Here is a 23,318-nt window from a genome sequence, read left to right as displayed (position 1 = left end):
ATGGTGGTGCCAGAGCTTCTCATATTCCTTGGTCTCTTCTGGGGCAAACCTGGCTCAGCTGCTGCTCTGGATAACTGTGTTTTCTTGGGGGAAGAGGAGAAAAACAGTCTGTATGAAGATGGAGATGTAGTTATAGGAGGCTTATTCCCTCTACACTACAGCCCTGTGTCTTCTCTTCAAACATACACAACAAAACCAACACCTAACTCGTATAAGTAGTGAGTGAATACTTAAATGTATTTGATAGAAACTTGTGTATACACAGTACACTGTATTTTTTTATGGTTGTTGTATGTGTGTATGGATATTTTAATATACATTTAGTAATGCTGTGTAATGAACTGCTTTCACTTCTGTACAGTTTCAGTTCTCGTGCTCTGCGCTGGATGCAGACCATGACATTTGCAATCAAAGAGATCAACCAGCGCAGTGACCTCTTGCCACAGCTCAAGCTGGGTTTCCATATCTGTGACAGCAGTAGTGACATACCTGTCTCACTGAGAGCATCTTTGCTGTTGGTGACCGGACAGCCAGAGACAGGCACTAGAGTGAACAGAGACAAAGGTCTCAGAAGAAACAGTAGTTCTAATTTAGGCTGTGCTGCTACACAAAATACTGTGTCCCCAGTAATCATAGGAGATGCTACTTCTGGGGTGTCGATGGCCTTGCTAAGAAGCCTGGGTTCTTTCCATATCCCCCTGGTGAGACTGCCTGACAGTCTGTGCTCTTTTGTTGTGATCATGTTAATAATATGTTTTTGCCATGTTAAATCAGTCTTTCACAGTTTCTTCATATTAATTAAGTGCCACACAGTTGCTATTCATATCTGTACTGTTAAACCCACACTTCTGGTCAACTTTTCAGGGTAAAGTGCAGCTGCCCCATTCTGTTTTTCTGAAAATGCTTTTTTGTTGATACTCCATTGTTTTCTTTTTTTTTTAAATTATTTATTTCGCTTAAAAAGAAGAAATGTTCTCCAGCTGTAGAAATACACACAATCCGTCAATTAAGTCAAATCACCAAATTCAGCAGAAAAGAATTCTCACTATAAAGGAATGAAATATATTTGCTGTTGATCAGAAATTCAAGTATTCAGTGCTTAATCTTTGAATTCACCAGTATCATCCTGTGAGTGTAAAAAATGACACATTTGTATTTTCAGTAATGTATAAAACATAACCAATTTTTTAATCAGTATGAACTTATTTTAATCTTTTACAGGTGAGCAATTAAGTCACTACACACCGAATTAGTCTTTTTCATTTGAAGTGCAGGGAAAACGGCACCACTGAGTACTACTAAAGAGAGCAGTATTTTTTTTTATGTGAAATGTGATGCTTCTCCAACAGCCTTTCATTTAGCCAAAGTGTGCAGAAGGTTAATCATTGTTTTCTATAATACCAGGTGAGCTATTTTGCATCTTGCAGCTGTCTGAGTAACCAAAGGGAGTTCCCCACATTCATGCGCACCATGCCCAGTGATGCCTTTCAGATCAAAGCCCTGGCCCAGCTGGTGAGCTATTTTGGCTGGACCTGGGTGGGAGTCATTGGCATAGAGTCTGATTATGCTCGCTTTGCCATCCAGCTTTTCCTGCAAGAGTCAGTGCAGTATGGTGTGTGTGCTGCCTTCACTCACTTCTACCCTGTAGTATTGAGTCAGCAGGCTCTAGATAAGCTTCTGGATGTTATTCAGGTACTGATGGGTCAGTACAAATTTTTTAAACACAATAAATACGAGCTTTGTAAAGCTTATACAATTATATCCATGTGAAGCCATTCAATACTGTAATTTGTGGTAATGTGTTATAATATTGTACCATCTAGGACATAGGGTTTAGTCGGGAGACACAATTAAATCTGAATTTCTTCAACCAGTTGCATTGTCATGTAACATGTTTCTGTTTCTTTCTTCATGTATTTTCCATTTTAGTCTCATTTTATTTTGTTTTGGTTAGTTTTATATTTATATGTATGCACAATTTTGCCTTGTTCATAAACACATTCTATTTATCTTTAAATAAATCTATATCTGTTCATTACTGCAGTAATATTTAGTGCTATGATCCATATTATAGGTGTTTAAATGTCAGTCATATTCACATAAAGTTGGGGGTCAAAAAGCTTGATTAAAGTTCTTAAAACTGTTAAACTTTCATTATTTCGTACCTATATTTCACAGATGTCTTCTTCAAAGGTCATCATTAACTTCAGTAATGTGTTAGAGGTGGAGGTCATTCTGAGAGAGATCCGATGTCGTAATATTACTGGCCTGCAATGGATCGCCAGTGAAACTTGGGCCACTTCTAGTTCTCTCTGGGAAAATTTTGGAGATCTGCTGACAGGAACACTAGGATTTGCCATCCGCAGAGCTGATGTGATTCCAGGGCTCAAACAACACCTCGCTGGACTTAGACCATCCAATATTCATGAATCAGCTATCTTGACAGAATTTTGGGAAGAGCTGTTTAACTGCCGATTGAACGGGTCAATGAATGACCACTCACATGGAGGTGACAACTACCTCGACAGATTGCCATGTAACGGGACAGAGAATTTAAATGATGTTTACTCTCCTTATTCTGATGTGACACAGCTAAGAGTGTCCTATAATGTCTACAAGGCTGTGTATGTGGTGGCCCATGCCTTGCAGGATATGAGTAACTGCCTAATTGGACAGGGCCTTTCCTTAATGGTGCCTGTGCAGATCCGAAAACTGTTAAACCTTGGCAGGTGAGACTAGTTATAGCTTAAATATTATTATCAAGTAATAAGAAATAAGTCAACAACAGTGTTGTTAGTGTTTACATAACCTGTTTGCCTTCCATTCTCAGCTAATGCACTACATGAAGCATGTTAATTTTTCTGTACTGAGTGAGAAAGTAAACTTTGATCAAAACGGTGACCCCATTGCTTATTATGATCTCTTAAACTGGCAAAGGAGGCCCGATGGATCATTACATTTGGTAAAAGTAGGTTTCTATGACGCCTCCTCACCTGGACGCAGCCTGCTCATAAATGAATCAGTGATTCAGTGGCCTGTTGGGAAGCAGGTGTGTTCTCTGCAAACTGGCTTAAGACCATGTTCACCTCTTAGGCTGCTGTATGTACTGTTGATCAACACATCAGCTAGAATTATCTTAACAGTGTGCAATATACTTCTTTGTTAGCAGAAGAAAATATCAAAATCAAATATAACCTTTTCGAACTCAGTTGCATATACAAGCATAAACCTCATCAATAACCCAATATTGTGATAACAATTTGCAGTTTAGTGTAATTATCGTAATAGCTTATAGAGTGAATTGTGTAATAATGTACCTGAGATAATTACACCTTAAAGTCTGTATCTGAAATAGAGTCTGCAGGTACTAGTATTGTATGACAAAGCAGAGACACTTGTGAATATACATTGTCTTGTCTTTCTGAGTGGCTGAATTTTGCCTCTCAGGCGTCCCGGTCTGTATGCAGCGACAGTTGTCCTCCAGGTTACCGCATCGCCAGGAGAAAGGGGGAGCCCATCTGCTGTTTTGACTGTGTCCCCTGTGCTGAGGGCGAAGTTAGTAATGAGACTGGTGTGTTGTGCTGACTTTTATCACCCTTTCTCAATTGTGCTGTATCTAAATATGGCTTTTCTAAATTAAAAAGGTGTTCTCTCTCCCTGTCTCCAGATTCTTTAGAGTGCTCACGCTGCTCAGAGGACACATGGCCCAATAAAGTCAGAGATCACTGCATCCCAAAGACTATTGAGTTCTTGTCCTACTTTGAGTCGATGGGTATTGTGCTGTGTGTTGTATCTGTTGTTGGAGCATGTATTTCTCTCTCCGTCCTTGCCATATTCTTCACATACAAAGACACTCCACTGGTTCCAACAACATGGAATTGAGCTTCCTACTCTTGGTGTTTCTTGCTGTCTGTTTCCTTGTTGGTCTGCTGTTCATTGGAGAGCCTTCAGACTGGCTTTGCAGTATCAGGTACCCTGCATTTGGGATCAGTTTTGCCCTCTGCATTTCATGCCTGCTGGCCAAGACAGCAGTGGTCCTAATGGCTTTTAGGTCCACACTGCCAGGGAGTAATGTCATGAACTGGTTTGGACCCAAACAGCAGAGAGCCAGTGTGCTTTTAGGAACAGCTGTTCAGGTAGAAATATTTTCTTTAAGGAAATTCTATAAATATGTTTTTAACTGTGTTGATCAAAAATGAAGATCCTGTTTTTCCCTCCACTCAGGTAATAATCTGTCTGATCTGGATGCTCACCAGTCCACCTCATGCCAACAGCAACACAGATTACAGTGCTTCCATCATCATTGAGTGTGTTACTGGTTCAGAGGTTGGCTTCTGGTGTGTTCTTGGATACATTGGCATTTTGGCCTGCATGTGCTTCCTAATGGCATTTTTGGCGAGGAAGCTACCTGACAATTTTAATGAGGCAAAATTCATTACCTTCAGCATGCTGATATTCTTTGCAGTGTGGATTACCTTTATTCCAGTTTATGTGAGCACAGCTGGGAAATACACAGTGGCTGTTCATATTTTTGCTATTTTAGCCTCAGCTTATGGTCTATTATTTTGCATTTTTGCTCCAAAGTGCTACATCATTATTCTGAAACCAGAAAAAAACAACAAGAAAAACATGATGCAAAGATGAAAATGACAGTTGATTACATGTCTAAAAAAAAAAAAGGAAATACTGTTGCCTCATTGCTAGTTAACACATAGACACACAGAGTACATCTTGTGATATACCTGGACACAGACAGTGTTGTTTGCTAGAGTCATTGTCTGCTGGTCTTTCAACAATTAGACACTCTCACCCAGGCAACCCATCAAGTGTTGATTACACCGGGGCTTACATACAGATAGAACTTCATTTTGCATTTTTGCTCCAAAGTGCTACATCATAATTTTGAAACCAGAAAAAAACAGCAAGAAAAACATGATGCAAAGATGAAAATGACAGTACATTACATCTGTTGCTTAAGATTTTACATGCAAAAGAAAGCTATGTAAATTATGTCTGTGTTGTCATTTTAACTGTAAAAGAATCATGCTGGAAATACAATAAAGCAAACCTTGTTTTTCCCCAATGCTCGTTAACAATTTTGAATTTATTTGTATGTATTTATTTATTCACTACACTTTTTACACTCAAGTAGCTTAAACAATAGACATGTAGTTTGATTAGGGCCTTAGCATGAAGGTGCAGTGCCAGGGGACAATAGTCCCTGCACTTATTAAAACAAAAACATATTGTTTTATTTCTTTCTTTTTTTTCTTTTTTTTGCCTTACAGGAAGTCAGACATCTTAGATTTTGGTGTACATTTTAATTTTATAAGCACAGAACTGAGGATGCACAGATCTGAAGTTACTCTGAATTAAGGTATGCTGATAGATTCACATGTTTTAATTGTAAAGCCACTGAAACACAAAAATCAGAACCATGCGTTTGATTTTTGTGTATTGGCAAATATACTAAAGTCAAAACATTGACATGCTTGTATTACTGTATAGTACTAAATGAGGAATCATTTATCAATTCATTAAAGTGTGTACCCCATGATCAATTTAGATTCTGATCACACAGATTTTACACCTTTGTTTTACATGGTATGTACACACAATGAAAACCCTGTGTTATGAAATAATACACAATGCATAATATTACATCATTTAATAATTTGCCAAGTAAAATTACAATGATTCTATATGCAATATGAAATTGTTTTTCATCAGTTACAGGTAAATTATGCATTTAGTGATAAACTGAAAAATACCAAACAACAACTTCCATCCCTGATTTTTCCCTACAGCACAGAGCATCTTGTGCATCTCTAATGTATATTTTTTTAACAGTTAATTAAATATCTGACTTCTGAAATATTTCTGTTTGATTCTATTAAACCTCAGATCTCACTTTTTTGAGATAATGACTGACTCTCACACTGGCACACGCACACACACACACACACACACACACACACACTAAAGAGAAACCTGTTTAACCCTTAGCTGCATGAGTGATTAGAGGGAGTGATTAAACCCTACACTCTTCCCTCAGTGGATCAGAAATGACCCATTTAAATTCAATGTGTTTATATGCCATTTTTGTCATTTTGGTTAGGGATATTGGTATCATTTTTTGTATTATACTGAAGTTCACACAAGAATGATTTCTTGTTTGAATTTTTTTTTTAATCTTTATTTAAAAAAAATATATTGAAAAACAACAAAATTACACACAACAGCAATAGAAAATGTCAATATTTATTTGTGTGTGTGTGTGTGTGTGTGTGTGTGTGTGTGTGTCCTCATGTGTGGTGTGACAAGCTCCTTTGAAAGCTCATTGAAGAAGAGCCGTCATGCACTGGTAAAGCCCCTCTTGAATTCAGGTAGCAGAGCCGTGAAAAAGGTGTAGGAATTCAGGGTGGTGATATCAAGCATGTTGTACTAAACTGTGTTTGGCACTTAAAGGTGTAGGTGCCAACCATCTGCTCCATGGTGTCTACACCTGCTTTGGTCTTGTTGAAGAGTATGATCACTTCTTTTTTTCCTGCTATTTTCATCCACCACTTTGTCGTGGTGTATCCTGCTTTGGATAAAAACAGCCATTCCTTTCTTTGTCACATAGCTGATCAAGGTAAGGTTGCCACTGAATCCAAATTCTGCACTGTGAACCCCCCTGGACTTTGAGGCCTTCATTAGAGGAGGGATGTCCGGTTGTGGGAGCATATCTATGTTTCCCAGGTTCTGTGTTTCCCGGGTTCTATGTTCCCCACTTAACCCTGCAAAAAAGATTCTATGTTGCCCGCTTACACAAAAAAGATTCTATGTTTCCCGGATTCTGTGTTCCCCGCTCAACCAACCCTTTTTGGTGGAGCCAGGAACATAGAACCCGGGAAACACAGAACCTTTTTGAGTGGTAAGCGAGGAACATAGAACCCAGGAAACATAGAGCCCTGGAAACATAGGGATGATCCCCTGGTTGTTCTATCATTAAGTCCCCACAATAGTGAGATCAGCCAAAGGGAAAGAGGTGCCAGATCTGCCCAAGTAACAAAGATCACAAAGTCAGCAACAGGTGTGTGCAATGATCATAGCCAGAAACAAGTAGTTTCACACACATGCACATGCACACACACACACACACACACACACACACACACACATTCACAATGTTAAAAAGTAATTATTCTTAACCAAAATGACAAAAAAATGGCATATATAAACACACTGGCTCATTTATTGGCTCATTTATGGAAGCTTAGGGTACTCATACAGCAAGGCCAGTTTCTTAAAATAAAAAGTTAAATGGCATGATATCAAAAACATGGTTTTGAGGCATACTCGGAATATGAAATGAAAAACAACTTTTCATTGCAAAGATACTGCAAAAAAAAAAAAAAAAAAAAAAATCCTCACTGTGTAATTTTTGACCCTTATGCATCATAAGAGTACTTTCAGTGGGAGACTCATACCACCAAAATGTACAACTGAATGCCACAGGAAATCATTCCTGCCTGTGGCTATCAAACCGTACAACTGCTCCCTCTGAGGGGCCCTTAGACCGTTTCACCCACTGTCAGTAACTTAACCAGTAAATTATTATTTATTCCACAGTACACTGCTGACTTATTACAATAATATGTGCAGTGACTAACAGTGTTATTACTCTGTGCATTAATTTAACATTTACCTTGACTGCATATATTCTGTTTATTATCTATTTTTACCACTGTGTATGTGTATATTTGATAGGTTAATATATATATTTTGCACTATACAATTTATCTTTCTACTCTTGTAAGGAGCACCTGTAACGGCAACAATATCCCCCTGGTATCTCTGTATCTCTGATTCTGATTCTGATTCTGATCTACAGCTGGCCTATTTAATTAGCAGCCCTCTGGCCACATGCAGCCCAGAATCTACCTCTGAGTGGCCCGGGCAGGGATTAGTACCGAGACCCTGTATTAAACGGCCCGGGGCTAATTTAATCAAGACCCCAATATAATAATAAGCTCCACCATATCAGCTCTTATCGTTACTTTTTAAAGTTTTGGTTTCATGTATCATCATGAGTCTTTCTCCTGCTCTCTGCATGTCAGGGCTGACCTCCTCCTCACAGCACACACACTCAGACACAACACAACAAAGTGAGGTCAGACAACAGCAGAGAGGCCACGGTGCAGATTAAGTGCATTAAAACTCTGCCAGTTAAAAGCCAATACTTAATCGATACATGTATTCAGCATGTAGAAAGCAATATTTCAGTCTGCACTGTCTGCAGTCTCTCATTCATCGCTATTATGGTTTACAATCGTGGTCTACACAAGCACATCGCGCTAGCGGGGCAAACTAAAATGAAAGCTATCTGTATGTAGTCTAACACTTTATCTGAAAATGTACCTGAGGCAGTTGACCTGCAGACAGTGAGTCTCCTCAGTTGAGGGGGGACAGAGAGCAGGATGAATGATTGATACTGATGTTTGTGTTCTTAATGCTTAGATAACCATACTTTTTTCACTCAGTATTGTGATAACAGCAGGGATATTTATTTTATTGACATGTTAGATTTGTTTCCAGTGAGATATTATTGAGTTTATATTGTGAGTTCGTTATTGTAAACATGACTGTTACTGCCATGGACTGTATAAAACGATATCCTGTGTATCTGAAGCAAAAACATCAGGAGGTGAGGTGTGTGCATGTGTGTGTGTGGAGGAGAGGGGAGGGAGGGAGTGCTGGTAGAGAGAAAGAGTGTATTATTAGTTACTGTTATATATAATAGAGAGAAAGAGAGAGAGAGAGAGAAAGAGAAAGAGAAAGATAGATACATATATACACACATGCTAAAAAAAAGTCAGTAAGTTGCTCATGACTCATCGAAATTTTCTGGTTTTAAAATCCGCCCCAGTTGAATTTGGAATTGAATAACCCTGATCTACAGGTCAAACCAATAGGGACATTGAGAGCTGTATTTACAAATGCATTACACTCTCCATCTACTTATACTCAAACTCAAAATAATTGCAAAGGGTGTCTGCAAACACACACACACACACACACACACACACACACACACTCTTGTACTTACATTCTTGACATATTGCATTCCCTAGTCACAAACCCTAATCTTGACCAACACAACTAAATGCCTAACCCTAACCTAAACCTAATTTTAACGTGAAACTTACTTACTGAAAGTAGTGAGGATTAACCAGAATGTCCTCAGTGTTAAATGTGTCCTCACTTTCCAAAAATGTCCCCACTTTGTTGGTAAAATATGTGTTTTCGTCCTCACATGTACAAGCAGTCACACACACATACACACATCATTGCAGTTATTATGGACAATTCTGCTTTCTACCTATTCTAGGGTAAGCATGAGTATATCAGATTGTGAGTAAATGGATCCCCAAATCCAAAAATATACAGCACACTAGACGTTAGCTTATTTATAATGCGCAACGTGTTCGAAAACAGTTCACCCCAATCACCCCTAATTTAGGCATATTTGTTTTGTTGAAAGACTGTGTTTTTGTTGTTATGTTTTTTTTTGTTTTTGTTTTTTTTTCATCTAGACTACTGTATTAACCCCTCCCCAGGAACATAAGGTGTTAACTTTAATGATGTCACAACTACTGTATGTGGGCAGTCCCCTCAGATTAATACCTGCCAACTACAGTATATAAATAACTTGTGTCCTGAAATATCATAATTCTTTGTATGTGACGAAAAAGGGCAGCTGCCCTTGATTATCCTGCCATTGAAATATTTAAGCTTTGTGAGCTGGAGTGTTCCTTCAGTCCTGGACCAGCCATGGTGGTGCCAGAGCTTCTCATATTCCTCGGTCTCTTCTGGGGCAAACCTGGCTCAGCTGCTGCTCTGGATAACTGTGTTTTCTTGGGGGAAGAGGAGAAAAACAGTCTGTATGAAGATGGAGATGTAGTTATAGGAGGCTTATTCCCTATACACTACAGCCCTGTGTCTTCTCTTCAAACATACACAGCAAAACCAGCGCCTAATACGTATAAGGAGTGAGTGAATATTTGTATGTATTAGTAATTAGTAATAGTAACTGGCTTATGCAGTACACAGCAGATTGTATTTTTTTTTCCTTTTATGTTTATTATGAATGTAAATATCTGTGTATTTTAATATACTTACATAATGCTGTGTAATGAAGTGCTTTTCACTGTACAGTTTCAGTTCTCGTGCTTTACGCTGGATGCAAACCATGACTTTTGCAATCAAAGAGATCAACCAGCGCAGGGACCTCCTGCCACAGCTCAAGCTTGGTTTCCACATCCGTGACAGCTGTGGTGACAAACCTGTGGCTCTGAGAGCATCTTTTCTGTTGTTGAATGGACAGCCAGAGATAGACACTGGAGATGAAAGTGTGAACAGAGACAAAGGTCTAAAAAGAAACAGTACTTCTAATTTAGGCTGTGCTGCTGTTCAAAGTACTGTGTCCCCAGTAATCATAGGGGGTGCTGCCTCTGGGGTGTCAGTAGCTCTGCTAAGAGGCCTGGGTTCTTTCCATATCCCTCTGGTGAGACTGCCTGACAGTCTGTGCACTTTTGCTGTGATAATGTTAATAATACGTGTTTTTGCAATGTTAAATCAGTCTTTTAAGGGTTCCTTATATTAATTAAGTTCCACACAGTTGCTAATCATATCTGTACTTATAAAACCACATTTCTCATTGACTTTTCAGGGAAAAGAACTGCTGCCTAATCATGTCTTTCTGGTTCATTTAGCTTTCTCCAAACATAGAGAAACAAATAATTTTTTTAGTTAATTCAAAATCACCAACTTTGGTTGACATTGTTTTCAATACACACACATATATATATGTATATATATATATATGTTTTACTGTTTATCAGACACTCAGATACAGTGCTTAATCTGTAAATTTACCAGTATCATGCTTAGAGTGTGAAAAAAATTACAAAGTTGTATTTTTAGTAATGTAAAAAACATGCCCAATTTTCAAACTCATTTTCAGTTCTTGCAGCTGAGCAGTTAAGTCACTAGACTCCAAACTAGACTTTTTCATTTCAAGTGCAGGGAAAACTGCATCACTGAATGCTTATAATGACACTGGTATAGTTCAATGAAATCTGGTGCTTTCCCAACACCCCTTTCATTTAGCCAAAGTGTGCAGAAGGTTAATCATTGTTTTCTATAATACCAGGTGAGCTATTTTGCATCTTGCAGCTGTCTGAGTAACCAAAGGGAGTTCCCCACATTCATGCGCACCATGCCCAGTGATGCCTTTCAGATCAAAGCCCTGGCCCAGCTGGTGAGCTATTTTGGCTGGACCTGGGTGGGAGTCATTGGCATGGAGTCTGATTATGCTCGCTTTGCCATCCAGCTTTTCCTGCAAGAGTCAGTGCAGTATGGTGTGTGTACTGCCTACACTCACTTCTACCCTGTCGCATTACATCAGCAGGCTCTAAATGAGCTTTTGGATGTTATGCAGGTACTGATGGATCAATACAAATTTTATAAATATGCAATAAATTAGACCTTTGTCATCAAGGGCATAGGGTGTAGCTGGGAGACACAACTGAACCTGGGGTTTCTTCAGCCATTTGTATTGTTATATAATATGTGTCTTTAGTTTTTTGAATTTCATTTAATTTAATTTATTTTATTTCATTTTATGTATGTGCAAGTTTGGCTTGTTCATATGTATATTTTATCCATATTATCTATATAAATCTACATCTGTTCATTACTGCAGTAATATTTAGTGCTGTGATCCATATTGAAGGTACATAAATGTCAGTCATATTCACATAAAGTTCTTCAGACACAGACAGGTCAGACACACATCACTGGATTAAAGTTCTTAAAACTGTTTAACTTTAATTATTTTATTAAAGATGAACTATACCTATATTTCACAGATGTCTTCTTCGAAGGTCATCATTAACTTCAGTAGTGAGTCAGAGATGGAGGTCATTCTGAGAGAGATCCGACGCTGGAATATAACTGGCCTGCAGTGGATTGCCAGTGAGGCATGGGCCAGTGCCAAATCTCTCTGGGAAAATTTTGGAGATCTGCTGACAGGAACACTAGGATTTGCCATCCGCAGAGCTGATGTGATTCCAGGGCTCAAACAACACCTCGCTGGACTTAGACCATCCAATATTCATGAATCAGCTATCTTGACAGAATTCTGGGAAGAGCTGTTTAACTGCCGATTGAACGGGTCAATGAATGACCACTCACATGGAGGTGACAACTACCTCGACAGATTGCCATGTAACGGGACAGAGAATTTAAATGATGTTTACTCTCCTTATTCTGATGTGACACAGCTAAGAGTGTCCTATAATGTCTACAAGGCTGTGTATGTGGTGGCCCATGCCTTGCAGGATATGAGTAACTGCCTAATTGGACAGGGGCCTTTCCTTAATGGTGCCTGTGCAGATCCGAAAACTGTTAAACCTTGGCAGGTGAGACTAGTTGTTTGAATATTAATTTCAATTAAATAAATGAACAAAAAAGGAAGGGCAGTGTTGTTAGTGTTTACATAACCTGTTTGCCTTCCATCCTCAGCTAATGCACTACATGAAGCATGTTAATTTTTCTGTACTGGGGGAGAAAGTAAACTTTGATCAAAACGGTGACCCCATTGCTTATTATGATCTCTTAAACTGGCAAAGGAGGCCCGATGGATCACTACATTTGGTAAAAGTAGGTTTCTATGACGCCTCCTCACCTGGACGCAGCCTGCTCATAAATGACTCAGTGATCCAGTGGCCTGTTGGGAAGCAGGTGTGTTTTCTGCAAACAGGCTTAAGACCATGTTCACCTCTTAGGCTGCTGTATGTACTGTTGATCAACACATCAGCTAGAATTATCTTAACAGTGTGCAATATACTTTTTTGTTAAACAAGCAAAAGTAAATGTGAACTTAAAATATAACTTATTCAAACTGTTATGAATTGCATATGAGTGGTACAAGCATAAACCTCATCAATAACCCAATATTGTGATAACAATTCACAATGTAGTGTAATCATCGTAATAGGTAATAGCATGAATTGTGTAATCGTGTAGCTGAGGTAATTGAACCTGAAAGTCTGTATCTGAAATAGAGTCTGCAGTTACTAGTATGGTATAGCAAAGCAGAGACACTTGTGAATATACATTGTCTTGTCTTTCTGAGTGGCTGAATTTTGCCTCTCAGGCTTCCCGGTCTGTATGCAGCGACAGTTGTCCTCCAGGTTACCGCATCGCCAGGAGAAAGGGGGAGCCCATCTGCTGTTTTGACTGTGTCCCCTGTGCTGAGGGCGAAGTTAGTAATGAGACTGGTGTGTTGTCTACTGATTTTTATCGACCTTTATTAAGTGTTCTGTATCTAAATGTGGCTTTTCTAAATTAAAAAGGTGTTCTCTCTCCCTGTCTCCAGATTCTTTAGAGTGCTCCCGCTGCTCAGAGGACACATGGCCCAATAAAGTCAGAGATCACTGCATCCCAAAGACTATTGAGTTCCTGTCCTACTTTGAGTTGATGGGTATTGTGCTGTGTGTTGTATCTGTTGTTGGAGCATGTATTTCTCTCTCCGTCCTTGCCATATTCTTCACATACAAAGACACTCCACTGGTTCGGGCCAACAACATGGAATTGAGCTTCCTACTCTTGGTGTTTCTTGCTGTCTGTTTCCTTGTTGGTCTGCTGTTCATTGGAGAGCCTTCAGACTGGCTTTGCAGTATCAGGTACCCTGCATTTGGGATCAGTTTTGCCCTCTGCATTTCATGCCTGCTGGCCAAGACAGCAGTGGTCCTAATGGCTTTTAGGTCCACACTGCCAGGGAGTAATGTCATGAACTGGTTTGGACCCAAACAGCAGAGAGCCAGTGTGCTTTTAGGAACAGCTGTTCAGGTAGAAATACTTTCCTTAAGTCATCTCTATAAATATGTTTTCAACCATGTCAATTAAAAAGAAATATCCTGTTTTTCCCTCCACTCAGGTAATAATCTGTCTGATCTGGATGCTCACCAGTCCACCTCATGCCAACAACAACACAGATTACAGTGCTTCCATCATCACTGAGTGTGTTACTGGTTCAGAGGTTGGCTTCTGGTGTGTTCTTGGATACATTGGCATTTTGGCCTGCATGTGCTTCCTAATGGCATTTTTGGCGAGGAAGCTGCCTGACAATTTTAATGAGGCAAAATTCATTACCTTCAGCATGCTGATATTCTTTGTAGTGTGGATTACCTTTATTCCAGTTTATGTGAGCACAGCTGGGAAATACACAGTGGCAGTTCATATTTTTGCTATTTTAGCCTCAGCTTATGGTCTCCTTTTTTGCATTTTTGCTCCAAAGTGCTACATCATAATTCTGAAACCAGAAAAAAACAGCAAAAAAAACATGATGCAAAGATGAAAATGACAGTACATTACATGTATTGCTTTAGAATTGACATTCATAAGAAAGCTTTGTCAAGTGTATCTATCTATATATATATATATATATATATGTCTGTGTTGTCATTTTAACTGTAAACGAATCATGCTGGAGTTACAACAATAAAGCAACCTTTTTGAAATAGTTTTGCTCGTTAACAATTTTTTTTAGTAGTTTGATTAGAGCCAGAGCATGAAAGTTCCTGCACTTATAAAAAAAAAAAAATCTTGCGATTACTTTTAGTCTTTGAGAGCAAAGTTGCTCAGGTATGTATGAGATTTGCTATGCACATTCCTCACCATTTTTGAATAGGGGTGTCAAATGATATTTATTTTTTTTTAATTGCGATTTATCACTGAATTTTAATAATTAATGGTGAGTAATCAGCTTTTAAATTGCAGGTTTAAAATTCCATAATTCTGCATTTCAAATCAGTTTTGGAGGCCACATTAACAAGATAAATCAACTCTTATCCAAGTGTTTCGATTGGGAATCAAATGAATTAGAAGAAATATGATTTTGAATTTTAGATTTAATTCTTTCAAATTAATGCTGCACTGCTACAACAGTGTGGTTGAAGACACAAGCACGCTATTACCCCTTAGGTCAACAGTATATGATGTGTTATATATCACCTGAAAGCTGAAACCTTTTAATTAATTTGAGATGCAGCTCTGCACTATGTCAAATTTTTCTAGTCATAAATCTGTAATAAACATTGCATGCAAAAAGTGCATAGTTTGTGCCCCAAATTGTAAGGGACTAACATATATTAAAGGGTAGACTCGTAGGTACCCATAGAGCTAATTTTCAGTCAGATATTCCGAGGTGAAATGTAAAGGGACCTCTGTGAAAATGGCCATGCTGTTTTTCCCTCACAAAAATTTTGCCTAAATGTGGAATGTTATTTAGCCCCCTTCCTAAAAATCTGGTATCAAATGGTTGGTAATTGATTCCTTAGGTCTTCTAGTTTTATATGTTACCAGTGTCATCACTCTAGCTTTAACAGTCACTCATCTATAGCCTTTGAAATACAGGCAGCAGGGAAAAATGCAGCACGAGACTAATGCAATTAAAAAAACATCAATGTGTTGTCATCAGGCGTTCAGGATTAACACTAACAGCTCTATTTTAAACATTTCATGTTGTTGAAATATGTCATGTCATGTGTCTGGTTTTGTTAGCTCTACGCACCCAGAAGTCAGCCATTTTTAATTTTGTGCATTTTTCATATATTTTATGCACTTTCTTGAACTCCTCCTGGAGAGTTTATTGGATTCATTTCAAATCCAGGCTGTGTACAAAACATTTTCACTCCGTCCTCGTCACATATCACTGCTTGCTCCACGTTGACATATGATGTGCAAAGTAGCTATGGAACGCAGTGTCAACTTCTGCTTGTTACATGCATGTTTTTCAAAATGCACTTCCATTTTCACAGGAATAACTTATGTTGTTTTCTGGCTGCCATTCCCCAAAGATGCCGTCAGGCGCCATTACACAATGACAGCAACCAGCCACGTAACATGCCAACGTGAGAGGACAGCTTTTTACATTGGTATCTGATGCGGAAGTCACTACCCAAGCGCCGGCATTCAACAACTTTGGAATGAGACAGGGTTGTTGTATAACCTTCTAAATAATGTGATGCTACATTATGAAAAACGTCAGCAGCTTGACTGATGGTGAAATACTGTAGATTATGTGTTAACATGTTATTTTAGGCACCCTAAAGGGCTTGAACTGTACAAAACTCCTAGAGGATTTAACAGATCTATCTCAAATTTCTCTCACAATGCCAAATTGTAGAGCTTTTGTGTTTCTGGGGAATGGCAAGGGAGGCAATTTTGTGTCATGTTTTACCATGACACAGGAAGCTGTAGTAGCTCAACTTTATGAAGTCCAATTAGCCTCAGATTTCACATGCTGGATAAGAGTCCAAACCTGAAGTTATTTACATGCCCATACTGACTCATAGCCACAGTGCTGCCTACTGAAAACAGGAAGTCAGCCTTATGTGACAAAGATCAATTGCTTTGCACTACAAAAAAAAAAAAAAAAAAAAAAATACATGATGTGGTCTTCACATGATATACAAACATGAAGTATTATTAGTATGTGCTCTCTAGCACCACATACTGGACACAAGAAGTGCTAGATAATCATATGCCATTTCCAATGGCATGCACTCCACACAGGAAATAACAGCTAACCCGTGTGCACAGTGCTGTGGTTGAGGAAATGCGTAGTAACTTCAGATTTAATTTTTAATTTAAATTATTGTATAATGCCTTGTATTCCAGGGGTAAGTATATCCAAACCTTTATTACATATTGTAGATAAAGGAGATCACATCTCATCCATGGTTAAAATAGGTATTATTGATTTGTATTCATCATTTTAAGTTTTAAGGGCATTAGTTACAGGTTTTTGTTAATTTGTTTTTTTTTTTAATATGATGGCTAATTTACATCAGAAAGTGTCTAAACAAAGTAGTAATACAGTAGATTTTTGGTTTTGATCATGAAATTGTTAGAGACAAAAGAGAAGGCTTAAAAACAGTTAGACAATATTAAAAAAAACAGTCATGGGGTTTTTAAATGGGATAATGTTTAAATTTTAAAGCCACTTTTTAAGCCACTTAGGTTTTTGAATTAAAACACAAACATCAGAAACAGGCATTTGATTTTTTGTTTATTGGCAAATATACTTTAGTCAAAACAATGAAGTGCTTGTATTACTGTACAGTACTAAATGAGGAATTATTAATCATTTGTATGTATGTCAATTGCATATGTGAATTTAATTCATGAAGGTTATCCCATGATCACCCCTCGTTTTACATGGTACGTACACACAGTGAATATCCTCTGTTATGACACAATACACAGTACATGATATTACGTCATTTTATAATTTGCCATGTAAAATTACAGTTACAATGGGGCGGCACGGTGGTGTGGTGGTTAGCACTCTCGCCTCACAGCAAGAGGGTTGCCGGTTCGATCCCGGGTGTGGGAGCCCTTCTGTGCGGAGTTTGCATGTTCTCCCCGTGTCAGCGTGGGTTCTCTCCGGGCACTCCGGCTTCCTCCCACAGTCCAAAGACATGCAGATTGGGGACTAGGTTAATTGGTAACTCTAAATTGCCCGTAGGTGTGAATGTGAGCGTGAATGGCTGTCTGTCTCTATGTGTCAGCCCTGCAATAGTCTGGCGACCTGTCCAGGGTGTACCCTGCCTCAAGAGGATGAAGCGGTAAGAAGATGAATGAAATTACAATGATTCAATATGCAACACGAAGTTGTCATCAGTTACTGGTAAATTATGCATTCAGTCATAATTATTAAAAACCAAATAACCATTTCCATCCCTGGTTTTTGACTACAGCACAGACCATCTTGTGCATCTTTAATGTCACACTGTATTGTTAATAGTTATTAATTAAAGTTCAGACTTTATAATAGAATCACTGTAACATATAAACGCTAAAGAATCTTGCTTTACTCATATACTTCTACTGATACGGTGCATTGTTTAAAAGGTATAAGTAAGTTTTTTTAATAGAGACGTCAAATTTTTTGGTTCAGTTTTTTTCCCATGACATGTTTCTTGGTATTTTTCTCTGGCTTGATCAATAATATGTAACATTTAGGTGCAAAAATGCAAATTAATAAGCCAAATGCTGAAGACAAAATTGCAAATATTTCCACAGCTACGGTGAACTTCCCAGGAGAGCTGACGTATGCTGGGATAAAGGTTATCCAGACAGCACAAAATATCAGCATGCTGAATGTGATAAATTTGGCTTCATTGAAGTTATCGGGCAGCTTTCTTGCTAGAAATGCCAGGACCAGACATATTATTGCAAGGATCCCTATGTACCCCAGCACTGCATAGAAAGCAGCCTCAGAGCCTGTGTTACATTCCAAAACAATCTTCTTATTGCTGTATCTGAAAACCATGTCAGGGAAAGGTGGGCTTAACTTAAGCCACAACACACATATCACTACCTGAATCAATGTGCAGGAGAAAACTATGATCCTTTGCTTTGCAGGACCAAACTTTACTGCAAATTTGTTGCCAGGAAATGTGGCTTTGAAAGCTGTAACAACAACAATAGTTTTGCCCAACACACAGGAAATACAAAGTGCAAATGTCACACCAAAAGCTGTGTGGCGCAGCATGCATGTCCAGACTGTGGGTCGGCCGATAAAAGTAAGGGGACAGAGAAAACACAAAAAAAGAGAAAATAACAAGAAGCAGCTAAGCTCAGAGTTACTAGCCTTTATCACAGGAGTTTCTTTGTAGCAGATAAAGATCATCATCGTCGCCAGCGACAGGGAGGCCCCTAGCAGGGATACAACTGTGACAGCTATTCCCATCGGCTCGTGATACATCAGGAACTCAATTGTTTTAGGAATGCACTTGTCTTTTCTCTCATTGGACCAGTATTCCTGTGAACAGGGTGTGCAGTCTGCTGCACCTGTTGAATAGTAACAGGAAGAAAAGGTTCTGTGTCGACGTTACTTTTGCAGAATATCAAAATATACTTAGAAGGTACTGTTTGTAACTTTTTGCGTGTACTATTTTTTTTTATTGCTAATGGGTGAATAATTATAATTGTAATATAATTTAAAAATTTGCGACCTCTCAACTTTCTGGATTTCCTCTAACAGCACGTGGACTTAATATGTAAAGGACTCTGGACAAATATTCTGGTAAAATCCAAATGATGTGATGTTTGTACGTGTTTCAGAGTGCCTTGCCTCTCTTCAGCTACACTACAGTGCTAACAACGAGCAACACTAGCTAACTTAGCAAAGAAATACAGTCTGCTGATATCAAAAAAGGACCTACACCCAATACAACACAGTTAAAACACAGTTCACACATTCTGTGTTTTTGTTATATACCCTGCGGTCCCCTGTCCTCACCTCCCCATCACTGGGACACTACTTCGCCAGTGGGAGAGACTTAAGCCCTGGTAGCAACTCAAAGGTAGCAAGTGCCTGTGACCCCTGGCACTGAATGGATGCACTGGCTGAAACTGAATTGGTCCATGTCTGGAGCTGCTGTCCACTCTTCTGCTGGTGAAGTAGTATCATAGTGGCAAGGAGTGAGGTACAGTGATTTCATTGAAGCCAATGGTCCAAATAATAACACTATTCTTAACATGACTGTAATTTATTTTCTAGCATACAATCAACATGATGCTGGTCAGTCTCTGTCAAAACTGACTGCTGCCTGCATGTCACAGAACAATCAATGGTGTCATTAATAACAAGCATTATCTGAAAGTCATGTACAGGACCTATAAGTATGTTCGTTCAATATAGCATGCATGCTTATGATACCTGTTGAGTTGGCTATAGTTCCATCAGCACATGGGATACAGTCAAAACAGCAGGTGGGTTTTCCCTTCATTTGAGCTCTCCTGGTTCCCACTGCACAAAGATTAGAGCACACTGACACTGGAACCTGAAGGGAAAAAAAAAGTTCAAACAATGTATTGCACAACTGGGCTCATATTCCAACAAAATCTTTAAGCTCATTGCATGAAAAAAAAAAAAAAAAGTGTTTTACCATTTTCCCTGTCCTCCACACAATTTCTTCCTCCTGGATGGTGAGCTTATAATTACCATTAGCAGCTGAAGCAAAATGACCCAGTGTGACATGTTGCACCTGCCCATCTATCAGCTGCCAGTTAATAATGTCATAAGAAGCGGGAGGGTCACCACTGGCATCAAAAAACACATCATCTCCGAACTGATTCCTAAAATGTACCCTTTGTAGGTGATCTGTAACCTGTGAAAGGAATATGTTATTGAGTAGATATTTCTGTGTGTTCATACTGATAAGATAATTTTGATACAGATGCATTTATTGCTTATTTGCTGAAGGTATTGTAGATTTTACTTTCACTATTCCTTACCTCTTTGGGCCGAATTTCTGATATATTCAAACATGGCCTAACTGTTTTTTCTGCAACTGGTTGGCAGAATACCAGCTGATGTAGGGCATGTGCAATGGCATAAACTGCTTTATACACATTATAGGACACTCTAAGCTGTGTGACATTGAAGAACACATCCTGGGAATTCATTAATGTCTCATGGCCTGTGCATATTTCATTGGTTGCCTCTGTATCTGTGTGTTCCCCGGGTAAAACAGGTCTACAGCCAGCCATTATCTCCCAAAAATCCCTCACAAAGGCTGCACTTGGATCAGCATAAGGGCTTATGCCTGTAAGAGATTGTTTTAGATTTGGTATAGCCATCTTCTGCACCACAAATCCTAGAGCTCCACCAAAAGCTTGGTAGATTTCTGGTGTGGAGGGTCGAGATGCTGTTATCCAGGCCTCGCTGGCAATCCACTGAATTCCTGTAATGTTCTGTTTCACAATCTCTTTCATCAAAGGGTAAAAGTCACCCTCTGGAATAAAAGCAAGAATGACTTTGACAGTTGACTGCTTGATCATTTCAACAACATCCAGAATTTTATCCATAGTGTATGTACGTAGAATTGTCCCAACAAATGCAATACAAACCCCAAGCTTTTTAACCTCTTCAGTAAAAGCCAGAATCCCATTTCGCCCATAGTCATTGTCTGACTGTATGGCCCCAATCCACTGCCAGCCAAAGCGTTTGACCAGTGCTGCCAAAGCTTTGGCCTGGAAGTAGTCGCTGGGGATTGTCCGAAAAAATGTAGGATATTTAGCTCTGTCACTGAGGCAGGCACATGTTGAGAAGTAACTTACCTATGAAGAGAACACCCAATCTCTCACAAACCAAGCATTACAAATGCATCAAATATCACAGAGCACTAATGCAATAAAACATATCATTCAATCTCTTACTATTGGCACTTGAAATGGTCCAAGAGTTCCAGCCACAGCTAAGGACTGAGATGATCCGGACTCTGCTATAAGTGCAGATACAGCTGGAGGACAAGGGGAGGTCAGTTCTAGCTCCTCTGGTCCACTAGCCAGTGTTAGTGCAGCACGTAAAGTGTTTGTAGGAGATGCACATGAGTTAAGGATCCTGTAGCCAAGAGATATGTTTGGCAGGAGAGTGGGATCTTTGTTGATTTCTTCAATTGCGAATATCATTACTTGGGTCCATCGAAAAGCTCTCAGGTCAAATCTAAAATAAGTTTTTGTTATTGAAATAAGTTGTTCAATTAAATAGCTGCTGCTGTAAATATATATACAATTGCAAGTTAGTAAGATAAGAGTGGCATGTATTAGAAGACTCAGACTTACCCTGCACACTTCACTCCAGGTGGCTTGCTCTCAAACGTAGAGGTACTGCTAATCTCTTTGTTAAAAACTGGGAAAATCCCCCCTATCGTTATGTCTCCCCACTTGAACAAACTTGGCATGTCGAACCTACTGAACAATTCACAGCCAGAAACTGTGTATAGGCAGAGAACAAACAGAGGAAAGATACTAACTATTTGCAGCTCATGCATGTTTGCTTGGTATCTTTTGATAGAATAGAGGACACAGCTCTTATAACTGTCAGAGACAGGCAGACCCGCTCTCTTTATAAAAGGCTGGTTTATTTCCCCTAGGGTACAGCAATCTTAGATGAGTAAGATTAGTAGAACAGGGGAAGGTGATTGCTACATTCAGGACACACACTTTGTACACTATCATATACATAAGCACACATGACAATCAGACCCCCACTAAATGTACATGTACATTTTCACACCAGTCAAATGCCAATAATCTACAGGGCTCCATTTAGCTTTGAAAATACCTTTATATCTTAATTATATATAAGAATTAGTGTAGCTGAAATTTTACATTTTGAAGGCTGTTAACTTAATGCAGGTCCAAGTAAGCTTTATGAAGTGCAGCATCACAAGTAGGTAAAACCTGCGACTAATGAATAATGTTGTGGAACAAAGGTACAGATATTTTAATTTTATTAATTTAGACTGAAAGAGTTACGAGGTTAGAGATTTACAATGAATGAATCACAAAGTACATTCATACACCGCAGCCAATTAAAATAGTGCTTCATGACAATTGCAAACATTGGTAGCACTTTCTATGAAGGTCAGGTCTATAATGCATTATGAGCACATTCATAAGACATTATAACGCATTTATAAGGCTTTATATACATTGTTATAAATGTTAATAATCATGTATGACAACTTATAACAAGGTTTATAAAGTGTTATAAGTGGTTACATAATGCATTATAAATTCAGCATTCATAATGCTTTATACTTCCATGCCAAAGTGACGACAGTGTTTGAAAGAAGAATCTGAAGTATTGGGTTACATAGCACATTATAACTATCATAACTTTAGCCAGTTATAAAGACTCAAAGAACTGCTCTGACATGCTTAATTTCTGAAATGGATGACTTTAAGAGCTTTAAGTAAAGTGACACCATATACATTTACTGGAAATAAAACTTTATTACCATCATCATGTTAACATCTTCAACGACAGCTTACAGACAGCTCGAAAGGAATTTGTTTTACTACAAAAAATGTGCATTTTAAATGTTGGGCTACAGGCAATAAAACATCTTTAGATATCATAAATCTTTTCAAAATAACTACATAAAAGGTGCATTTTAAATGCAAAACTAAGGGAATCTTGTTTTGCTAAATAAAAGTGAAATCCTTAAAGAATACGATGATTTGGGAGTTATGCTCTTTCGCTATCGTTTTCCTAGTGAGGCAACATGATCAATATCTTTTTTGTGTCTGTACGTCCAGTGGCTGACTTCCAGCTGTTAGCATCACAGCTTGGCTTAGCCCAAATCATTGCAGTGGGTAGGAGTCAGTAGCATACTTTGTAAAAGTGAATAAAATAAACCTTTCACAAACCCTGAAGCTGGCATTTTAGCATGTGCACTCAAATTAAA

General features: G+C 38.6%; 2 protein-coding genes and 1 pseudogene across 2 annotated transcripts; 2 read left to right on the top strand and 1 right to left on the bottom strand.

The window, feature by feature from the left end:
• LOC125888575 (extracellular calcium-sensing receptor-like) lies at window positions 1-4,644 on the top strand (annotated as a pseudogene).
• A 5,247-nt stretch (window positions 4,645-9,891) lies between these two features.
• LOC125888829 (extracellular calcium-sensing receptor-like) lies at window positions 9,892-14,407 on the top strand. Its single transcript, XM_049576450.1, has 9 exons — window positions 9,892-10,034; window positions 10,201-10,394; window positions 10,443-10,549; window positions 11,198-11,485; window positions 11,916-12,467; window positions 12,571-12,789; window positions 13,205-13,328; window positions 13,427-13,899; window positions 13,988-14,407. The coding sequence occupies exons 2-9, from the start codon at window positions 10,226-10,228 to the stop codon at window positions 14,405-14,407; spliced, it is 2,352 nt and encodes a 783-aa protein (XP_049432407.1). The 5' UTR covers window positions 9,892-10,034; window positions 10,201-10,225.
• A 3,588-nt stretch (window positions 14,408-17,995) lies between these two features.
• Window positions 17,996-21,806, bottom strand: LOC125888574 (extracellular calcium-sensing receptor). The gene is made up of 6 exons (XM_049575985.1): window positions 21,688-21,806; window positions 21,283-21,568; window positions 20,359-21,183; window positions 20,010-20,231; window positions 19,781-19,904; window positions 17,996-18,909 (listed from the first exon to the last, which is right to left on the bottom strand). Exons 1-6 carry the CDS (start codon window positions 21,804-21,806, stop codon window positions 17,996-17,998), a joined length of 2,490 nt encoding a protein of 829 aa, XP_049431942.1.
• Between the last annotated feature and the right edge of the window lie 1,512 nt (window positions 21,807-23,318).

The sequence above is a fragment of the Epinephelus fuscoguttatus genome, linkage group LG5, assembly GCF_011397635.1.
Source record: "Epinephelus fuscoguttatus linkage group LG5, E.fuscoguttatus.final_Chr_v1".
In the NCBI taxonomy this organism is placed as follows: domain Eukaryota; kingdom Metazoa; phylum Chordata; class Actinopteri; order Perciformes; family Serranidae; genus Epinephelus; species Epinephelus fuscoguttatus.
Note: the sequence above shows the minus strand (reverse complement) of the source record. Positions and strands in the feature narration are given on the sequence as shown.